General features: G+C 48.7%; 2 protein-coding genes across 2 annotated transcripts; both read left to right on the top strand.

The window, feature by feature from the left end:
• Positions 1 to 32: 32 nt before the first annotated feature.
• On the top strand, positions 33 to 5746 carry ENH_00007910 (X-Pro dipeptidyl-peptidase domain-containing protein, putative; the record flags this gene model as incomplete). The annotated part of the gene is made up of 9 exons (XM_013578647.1): positions 33 to 266; positions 486 to 701; positions 1170 to 1267; positions 1491 to 1671; positions 2264 to 2378; positions 2814 to 3286; positions 3791 to 4282; positions 5273 to 5378; positions 5502 to 5746. 9 exons carry the CDS (start codon positions 33 to 35, stop codon positions 5744 to 5746), a joined length of 2160 nt encoding a protein of 719 aa, XP_013434101.1.
• A 1857-nt stretch (positions 5747 to 7603) lies between these two features.
• Positions 7604 to 8566, top strand: ENH_00007900 (40S ribosomal protein S4, related; the record flags this gene model as incomplete). The annotated part of the gene is made up of 3 exons (XM_013578646.1): positions 7604 to 7606; positions 7970 to 8066; positions 8301 to 8566. 3 exons carry the CDS (start codon positions 7604 to 7606, stop codon positions 8564 to 8566), a joined length of 366 nt encoding a protein of 121 aa, XP_013434100.1.
• Positions 8567 to 9946: the final 1380 nt, after the last annotated feature.

Below are 9946 nucleotides of genomic sequence, written 5' to 3'. Positions count from 1 at the left end.
CGGGTGGGGGGGGGGGTTTGTCTTACGACGGGATGCTGGGGCTGTCTGCTGCTGCTGCTGCTGCTGCTGCTGCGGGGCTGGAAGCAGCTATTTCGCTCTTCAGTCCCCTCGCAGTTATGCAGGAACTTGTGGCTCCGGGGGGATTTATTTGCCATTCTTTTTTAAATGATTATGGAGGACTCACCAGCCACTTCGAGCTCTCGGGCTCTCCCTGGAGGCACATCCTCAGCAGCCCCAAGCAGTTCCCCCTCCACGTGCTGCTCGGGGTAAATCCCTGCTGCTGCTGCTGCTGCTGCTGCTGCTGCTGCTGCTGCGGTGCTGCTAAGGTGCTGCTAAGGTGCTGCTGCGGTAGTGGAGAGGCGGGGATTCCGCAGCACGCAGGCAGCGGCGGATCCTTGGCTGCTGCTGCTGCTGCTGCTGCGTGCGCATAGCATGTGGAACTGCTGCTGCTGCTGCTGCTGCTGCTGCTGCTGCTGCTGCTGCAGTTTCTGTTTTCCTTCGGAGGCAGCAGCGCAGTGCTGGGGCACGAGGGCGAGCTGGTGCATGCACTTCGGAGCCACAAACCCAACTGGAAAATGACAGCAGCAGTTGAAAAAGTTCAATTCCATGACGACAAAATCCAACTCGACGAACAAACAGAAGCAGCAGCAGCTTCCTTCGGAGTCACCCAAGACATCATGCACAAACTCGCCGAAAAAAAGGTGCCGCAGCGCTGCTGCAGTGCTGCTGCAGTGCTGCTGCAGTGCTGCTGCAGTGCTGCTGCAGTGCTGCTGCAGTGCTGCTGCAGTGTTGCTGCTGCTGCTGCTGCTGCTGCTGCTGCATTGCTGTTGCAGTGTTGCTGCTGCTGCTGCTGCAGTGCTGCTGCAGTGTTGCTGCTGCTGCTGCTGCAGTGCTGCTGCAGTGTTGCTGCTGCTGCTGGTGCAGTGCTGCTGCAGTGTTGCTGCTGCTGCTGCTGCAGTGCTGCTGTTGGCGTTATTTTGCTGCTAGTGCTGCTTAGTTGAAATGTTCTTTTGTTGAGGCTGCTGCTGCGGCGCGCGGGCTGGAGTTCTCGTTTAAATGCAGCAAATTGGATTCTAATTTCCAATTTAATTTAATTAATTTAATTTAATTAATTAAATTAATTTAATTTAATTTAATTTAATTAATTTGATTTAATTAAATGCAAACAGGTCAGCTTGCTGGCGGTGGGCGGCTTCTGCGACTCGGCGACAGCCCGCGGCGCCATTCGGCTTTTCTCGTACATGAAGGAGCACGCGCCGGAGAGTCGGTGAGCGAAAGCTTTCAAAAAGGGGGAAAAGAAGTCAAAAAAGAAGTTTAAAATGTCAAAAAAGAAGTTAAAAACGCAAAAAAGAGAAATTAAAAAGACAATTAGAAGATTCTGCATGCAATGGTGCTTCTTTCGACCCCAAATAGTGCCGTTTTCAGAAACCAGCAGCAGCAGCAGCAGCAGCAGCAGCAGCAGCAGCAGCTGGGGTGTACGTACACCGCAGGCCGCAGCTGATTCTGGGGAACTGGAGCCACGGAGGCCGGCGGAGCTGCGACCCCTTTGGAGGATCTTTTTCTTGTTTTGAAAATGATTTATATAAAACTATTCTCCGCTTTTTTGACTGCCGACTTAAAAACAAATGCTGGGGCAAAGCCGAAGAAGAACTCCCCGTCCATTACTGGCAGGTCCGTCAGGTGTACAGACACCTCGTTTCCCTGCTCACAGACACACGCCAGCGGCTCCCAGCTAGCTGCCAGCTGCCTGCTAGCTAGCTGCTAGCTAGCAGCTAGCTAGCTGCTAGCTAGCTGCTAGATAGCTGCCAGCTAGCTGGCAGCTGCCTGCTAGCTAGCTGCTGGCTAGCTGCTAGCTAGCTGCCAGCTAGCTGCTAGCTAGCTGCCAGCTAGCTGCTAGCTAGCTGCTAGCCAGCTGCTAGCTAGCTGCTAGCTAGCTGCCAGCTAGCTGCTAGACAGCTGCTAGCTAGCTGCTAGGCAGCTGCTAGCCAGCTGCTAGCTAGCTGCTAGCTAGCTTCTAGCTAGCTGCTGGCCTTTAAGCAGCTGGCTGGCAGCAAACTGGGCTCTAGCTAACAGCTAGGCTGCAGCCAGGCATCTGTGAACAGCTAGCTAGCTAGTTGGCAGCTAGCTAGCTAGCTGGCAGCTAGCTAGCTAGCTGGCAGCTAGCTAGCTAGCTGGCAGCTAGCTAGTGCTGTGTTGTGGGCACTGCAGCAGAGCTGCAGCAGCAAATGGTGCAGCAGCTGCTGCTGCGTTTTGGGGTGTACAGACAGGTGCTGGAGAGTGGCGGGCTTCGAGCAGTTTTCCGCCGGAGGAAGAAATGCAGAATTTGGATTTTCATTTATCAAACAAACCCTTGAAAGAAGCTCCTGAAGTTGAAGAATGTAATTTAAAATAATAAATAAATAAATTAATAAATAAATAAATTATTAAATAAATAATTAAAATAAATAAATAATTAATTGTCTGAGTCCGAACGCCAGCAAAGGGCAGCCACGGGGCGTCTCGCTGCAGGGTTTTTGCTGCTTGGGAGAATAAATGAACAAGCAGCTGCTGCTGCGTTTGCTGCTGCTGCTGAGTTTGCTGCTGCTGCTTGTGTTTGCTGCTGCTGCTGTGTTTGCTGCTGCTGCTGTGTTTGCTGCTGCTGCTGAGTTTGCTGCTGCTGCTTGTGTTTGCTGCTGCTGCTGTGTTTGCTGCTGCTGCTGTGTTGGCTGCTGCTGCTGCGCTGCACTGAGGATGCTTCGGGACTTGCTGCTGGGCGTCGAAAGTGCTTAGTTTTGGGCTTTGCTGCTGCGTGTTGGGGTGTACGTACACTGCAGCGGAAGAAGTGTCGGCTGCTGCAGCAGCAGGCCTCGAAGTTTTGGGGCTGCATGCGCATGCAGACGGGCTGGAGCATGCGCTGCATGACATAACACAGCGCGTGCAACTTTACGCAAGTTTGCTGCAGCTGCAGGAGGAGGCGGACGGGGCTGCGGAGGAGGAGGGTCCCGCTGCAGCAGCAGCAGCAGCAGCAGCAGCAGCAGCGGAGCCAGCGGGCGCTGCAGCAGCAGCAGCAGCAGCAGCAGCAGTGACGCCCCTGAAGAAGCTCTTCGGCCTCCTCAAAGACCCCAAACGAAAACCCTCGCGGCTCTGGCGACTTATTGCTGCTTTTGTTGCAGCACTTTCTTTAAAAAGAAGTCAAAGCAGCAAAACAAATCCAAAAAGCAGCAGCAGACTGCAGCAGCTGAAGCAGCTCTTCAAACACGACAGCAACGCCTACCTGATGACTACAGAAGCAGCAGCCAGCTCGCCAGTGAGTGCAGAAACGCAGAAGGCTTTCAATTAAAACTTTGAAAGAAATATTTATTTTACTTTATTTATTTTTAAATAAATATACTTTATTTATTTTTAAATAAATAAAGTAAAATAAAACCAGAAGCAGCAAAGAGCCCATGCAAGTGAGCTGCAGCAGCTGCCCGCCTTCGTGCAGCTTTCTTCTTTTCTTCTTTTTGCTTCTTTTCGCTTTTGCAGCCTCTTTATACATTTTAAACTGCTGCTGCTGCTGCTGCTGCCGCTGCTGCTGCTGCTGCCGCTGCTGCTGCTGCTGCTGCTGCTGCTGTTTGCCTTTTAACTGTGGAGTCTTTGCGGTGTTGAGTAGCACAAGTATCTCAGGCGCAGTGTCGCATTCCGGGGGTTTGTCTCGACGTTTTGTGGATCAAATTGCGCGTTTTTTGATTTTCTTTTTGAAATTAATAAAATTGGAATGAAGTAAATGCTTCTAGTCGGCGAGATCGCGGTTTTTTTTGGGGTTTTGCAGGAGTATCTTGACTACGTTGTTGAATATTTGTCTTCGAGCGGGCTGTACTCGCGGTGGACGATAGCGCAGCACCCGTTCCGGCTGTCAGTGAATTACGGGAACCGTTTATACCCTAAAAGAGAGTTTCCTTCTTTCAGTTTGACAGTAGTTCCTTCGCTGCCGCCTGCGGAGCCTTCCGGGGCTGCTTCCGTGCTGCAGCTGCCGCTGTTTCCGGAGAAAAACGGGGAAAAAGCGCAGCAAAACGGGCCCGAAATCGCGGAAAAAGACCCGAATTTGCCCCGCAGCAGCCTCTACCTGCAGCAGCAGCAGCAGCAGCTGGCCAGGCCGCTCTCCTTCCTCTCGCCGCCGCTGCTGCTGCCCACGGACTTCGTCGGCAGCGCCTTTCTCCAGTTGTCCATTCAAGTTTTCAACTGCAACGAATTGACTTTGTTTGCCTACTTGGAAGACGTCGACCTCGACACTGGCTACGCCCACTACGTCACCGAGGGCCAGGTAACCTGCTGCTGCTGCTGCTGCTCCTGCTGCTGCTGCTGCTGCTGCTGCTGCTGCTGTTGTTTTGGGGGTTCTGCTGGCTTCCTGGGCTTCTTCGGCGTGTTTTTGGGTGCTGCTGGGGTTTGCGTGCTGCTGCTGCTGCTGCTGCTGCTGCTCTTCGTAAGGCGCTGCTGATTTCCTGGGCTTCTTCTGGTTTGCTGCACTTGTGCTTTTGTTTGCTTCCCGCTGCTCTTCTGCTGCTGCTGCTCTTTTTGAGGCTCTGCTGATTTCTCGGCTTTCTTCTTGGTTGGTTCTGTGGTGCTTCTGCTGCTGCTGCTGCTGCTGCTGCTGCTGCTGCACTTTCCGTAGCGCTGTTTGCTGCAGCCAGTTGCTGAACTGCGCATTGCTAAGTTTAATATTTTTCACTTTTTTGTTTCTTTTTAAACATTTCATTTTTGGTTTTTTACTGCCATTTAAATGTTGATTGCCGATTTTCATTGTTTGCTTCCGAAGTGTCGTTTTTCATGTTTTCTTCTCAAGTTGAACTCCGTCGTTGCTACTTCCTGAATGCCTCCGCGGGTTTGTTAGTGGAAACACAAAACCCTAAACCCTAAACCCTAAACCCTCAGCGTTCTGTGCAGCGAATGCCTTTAGTTCATGCTTAGTTGTAGTTGGCGGTGTGCGGCATGGCGTGGGCGCGCAATTTGAATTGCAGCATTCAGACAAAGTGGAAAGCCATTAAATTTCTTTTTAATTGAACTTCCAGACTTCTAAACTCGTTTTAAAAACAATTAAAACACAATTTGTCGTTCGTTGGGTTTCTCTTGAGCGTTTTAGCAGCGCGTTTCGTCTTTTTTGAATTTTGAACTGCGCGGCGTTCCATTTGCAGATTTTGCAGCAATTCTTTCGCCTGTTTCACTCGCCTTGCTGCTGCGCTTTGATATTCCAGTTTTTTGGGTTTAATTAGTTTATTAATTTGAATAATTTGTGTCGATTTTGTGCTTTTTGGAGGTTGTCGCTTCGAATCGTCCGCTGCAAGTCCGCAGCGACCTGCCGGTGGGCGCGTACGGGCGGGTGGAGCGGACCTTCAACCGGCGGGAAAACCGGGCGATTGACGGTAAAAAGGAGTTCGTTAGAAAGCATTTTTAAAAATAAAAACGATTTCCAAGTCCTCAGCCTCTGCGGAGGCGGATCGGCGCTGCTTTCCGCAGGTTTCCGCTGCGATCTGCTGTGCGCGCAGCGCGCGGCGAAACCGTGGACGTCTCCCTCAACTTCGAACCCAACGCCTGGACCCTCCGCCCCGGCCATTCTCTTCGCCTCGTCCTCACCGGCAGCGACTTGGCGAACTTTCGGCTGCCGGCGGCTGCGGCGGCGCTGCTGCCTTCGCAGTGGCGGCTGCTGACGGACTCCGCCGTTTTGTCGCTGCCCGCCAGAGTCCGCGGGCGGGACAAAAGCTCCATTTCTCCTCTTCAAACTCCAAATTAACTCCAGTTTTGAGGGTTTTGGAGAATTTAATCCCTTTTATTCAGAGTTATCGAACCGAATTGCCACGAAGACCCTCCTCCTTTCAACAACGCACCACAATCGCCGCAAACGCCCACCAAGGCAACCCCCTCAACGCACGGGGGCCCCCAGGGGGCCCCGCGCACCTCGGGGGGCCCTGGGGCCCCTAAGGGCGCCTCTGGGGGCCCCGGGGGCCCCTGGAAGGCGCCGCAAAGGGCCCCTGGGAGGCACCGCTGGGGGCCCCCAGGGGCCCCAAAGGTGCCCTCAAGGAGACGGCGCTTTTGGGGAACCCAGAGAGGTGCTTTTGGGAAAGCTGGGGGCCCCCAGGGGCCCCCAAAGGGGCCCCGGGGGGCCCCCAGAGGCCCCCTGGGGGCCCCCCGGGGGGCCCCCAGGGGCCCCCTTGATCGGGTTTGGAGTGGGAGAAGCTGGTTTGGAGTTTCGCCTTTGGTTTTGAGTGTTTGTTTTTGTTTGCGTAAATAAAAGTTAATATATTTGCTGCTGTTTTATTATTCTTTTTTTTTTTTATTTTTGCAACAATTCTCTACAAGGAATTTGTCTGGTGGCAGTTTCTGTTGAAGCAGTTGATTGCTTTGCAATTAATTGCAATTAATTGTTTTAATTAATTAAAACAATTGGGCAATTAATTGTTTAATTAATTAGTTAATTAAACAATTAATTGTTTCAATTAACTAATTAATTGTTTTAATTAATTGAAACAATTATTCTCAATTGTTTTGTTTTTCTTTTCATCTTTCAAACTGAACTCCTTCGCGTCCAGCTCAAGGCGGGCCATTTGCACTTGGCAGTAAATTAGATTTGATGAAAACGCATGCAGCAAAACCCTAAACCCTAAACCCTAAACCCTAAACCCTAGAAGAAGGCCAAAGCAGGGAGGCCGGCAGGGGTAGCACACGCAGGTGTACAGACACCCAGATGAATATGTGGCTCTTAGAGGAAATAAATTGAAAAGCATTTGGCAGTTCTTTAATAATGCAAAGTCCAAAAAGAATTTTAAAAATTAATTTCAACTTTTCCTCCATATTTGCCATTCTGCTCTTGGCTTTCCAATGAAGGCTTTATGCGGCGAAACGGCTAAGCAGCAGCAGCAGCAGCGCAGCAGCAGCAGCAGCAGCAGCAGCACAGCAGCAGCAGCAGCGTGACCCATTCAACTGTTTCTAGTTTGAATGAAAGATCTTCTAATTATCTCTCCAGCAGTTCCCTCGCAGCTTCTGCTGCTGCTTTTAAAGAGGAAAAGACCCCGAAGAAAGCCATTTGGGGTTCTTTTGAATTCTGCAATAATGCAAAAGATCTAAACAGCTTTTCAACTCCCGTTTGCTGCTCTTTGGCTCCCCTCAGTTCGCTCCTGCTGCTAAACCTGAAGTGCAGAGTGGAAGAACAACTCCCTAAAGAACTAAAAAAATGAATAAAACTCCGAAAAAAGAATTAAAAGACTTCAAAACAAACGGAAGTCTTAAAGTTCCTTCAACTCTTCCCGCAACTCTCTCCGGAGCTCCGCAGAGGCGCTGCTGGAGAGTGCGGAAGGCTGCGACTTGCAACTGCGTTGCCGGGCCTGCGTTCAGTTTACGACAAAAGCGTTTTTATTAATTAAATTGAAAAAGAAACAAAAGAAAACTGCAGCGGAAGACTCTTGCGACGCGCTGCGGCTGCATGCAAGCGGCGGGCTGCGGGGCTGGCTGCGGGGCTGGGCTGGGCTGCTGTACATACACCCCAACACTGTGCGCAGCCGCGCGCAACGCCCGGCGGACCTCAAAAGACTTTTTGCAGCTTTTTGTTCTTTCTTCGTTTTCGCGCAGCACTTGGACTCCGAGGCCGGCAAAGATGGTAAGGCTTCGGACTTGGCGACGGAAAGGGCTCGGGAGCCGCGCCGCGGCCGCGGAACCCTCCCCGGATCCAAGGCCGATCTTCCCCTTTAAACTCCTTTTCCGGCCTTCTTCTCTTCTCTTTTGCTTTTCCACTTTATTTCTTTTCGAATTCTTTCTCGCTGGCCAGTGGGGCGCCGCTTTCTCCTGCGGATCGGCTCCCCGGGCTCTCCCCCCCACTGCATGCTGCGGGGCTGCCGCGGACTTGAATTTTTGCGGATTTTCTCTTTTTTTCTCTTTTCGTGCAACTTTTCGAAACTTTTCGAGATCTGCGGCTCCGGACTTGCCTTTATTTCCTTCTTTTCTTCTTCTTTTGCTGCCGCAGGCTCGCGGACCGAAGAAGCACTTGAAGCGGCTCGCCGCCCCATCCCACTGGATGCTGGACAAGATCACGGGCCACTACGCCCCTCGCCCCTCCCCCGGTAAGTCGGCTGCACGTGCTGCTGCTGCTGCTGCTGCTGCTGTGCTGCACCTGCTGCTGCTGCTCTTGCTGCTGTGCTGCACCTGCTGCTGCTGCTGCTGCTGCCGCACCTGCTGCTGCTGCTCCTGCTGCAGCACCTGCTGCTGCTGCACGTACTGCACCTGCTGCAGCACCTGCTGCAGCTGCTGCTTTTGCTGCACCTGCTGCTGCTTTGCTGCTGCTGCTGCTGCTGCAGGGCCCCACAAGCTGCGGGAGTGTCTGCCGCTGGCGGTGCTGCTGCGGAACCGACTGAAGTACGCGTTGAGTTACCGCGAGACGAAACTGATCGTCGCGCAGCGGCTGGTGCGCGTCGACGGCAAAGTCCGCACGGACCAGTGCTACCCCGCGGGCTTCATGGACGTCATTTCTTTGGAGAAGACGCAGCAGCACTTCAGACTTCTGCTCGACACTAAAGGCAGGTTTGTCCCGAGGCCTGTCAGTTCTCAAGAGGTGAGGCATTAGTGGCTTTTTCTTTGAAGTAATTTGGTCTAATTGGGGCCTTGTGGTTGTAGTTAGTTCTTGTTTTAGTTCAAATTGAATAGAAGACGCAGCAGCACTTTAGGCTTCTTCTGGACACTAAGGGGAGGTTTGTTCCGAGGCCTGTTAGTCCTCAAGAGGTGAGGAAGTGTTGTGCTTTATTGTTTTGTTTTTGTGATTAAAGTGGTCTAATTGGGGTCTTGTGGTTGTAGTTAGTTCTTGTTTTATTTCAAATTGTTGTTTTATTTATTTCAAGTTGTTTTTGTGATTAAAATGGTCTAATTGGGGTCTTGTGGTTGTAGTTAGTTCTTGTTTTATTTGAAGTTGAATAGTTTAGAAGACACAGCAGCACTTTAGGCTTTTACTGGTTTGTTTTGAGGCCTGTTAGTCCTCAAGAGGGAGGAAGTGTCTTTGTTTTGGTCTTGTGATTAAAATGGTTCTTTTGGGGTCTTGTGGTTGTAGTTAGTTCTTGTTTTATTTGAAATTGTTTTATTTCAAATTGTTTTTGTGATTAAAATGGTTCTTTTGGGGTCTTGTGGTTGTAGTTAGTTCTTGTTTTATTTCAAATTGTTTTATTTCAAATTGTTTTATTTCAAATTGTTTTATTTCAAATTGTTTCAGTTCAAATTGTTGTTTTATTTCAAATTGTTTTATTTGAAATTGTTTTATTTCAAATTGTTTTTGTGAATAAAAGGGTTTAGTTGGGGCTTTTGGCTGCAGTTAGTGAGCAGCTGTTCTTATTATGTTATGTATTATATATTATATGCGAGCAGCTGTTCTTATTGTTATATATTATATTTTTCATATTTTATATTATATACGAGCAGCTGTTCTTATGTTATGTGTTATATATTATGTATTATATACAAGCAGCTGTTCTTATTATATATTATATATTATATACGGGCAGCTGTTCTTATTATATATATTATATATTATATACTATATAGAGCAGCTGTTCTTATTATATATTATATACGAGCAGCAGTTCTTATTATGTTATATATTATATATTATATATTATATATTATATATTATATATTATATATTATATATTATATATTATATATTATATACAAGCAGCTGTTCTTATTATATATTATATACGAGCAGCTGTTGCTTTATTATTCTATTCTTGTAAACACAGTAGTTTGGTTTAGTTGGGGTTTCTTTACAATTCATTCTTATATTCTTATAAATAGTATTCTTATAGATAATAATTAGTTTAGTTTAGTATTCTTATAAATAATAATTAGTTTAGTTTAGTATTATAAATAATAATTAGTTTAGTTTAGTATTCTTATGAATAATAATTAGTTTAGTTTAGTATTATAAATAATAATTAGTTTAGTTTAGTATTCTTGT

Source organism: Eimeria necatrix, genomic scaffold (genome assembly GCF_000499385.1).
Source record: "Eimeria necatrix Houghton genomic scaffold, Enh_scaff1228, whole genome shotgun sequence".
Classification (NCBI taxonomy): domain Eukaryota; phylum Apicomplexa; class Conoidasida; order Eucoccidiorida; family Eimeriidae; genus Eimeria; species Eimeria necatrix.
This window is presented reverse-complemented; position numbering and strand designations above follow the sequence as displayed.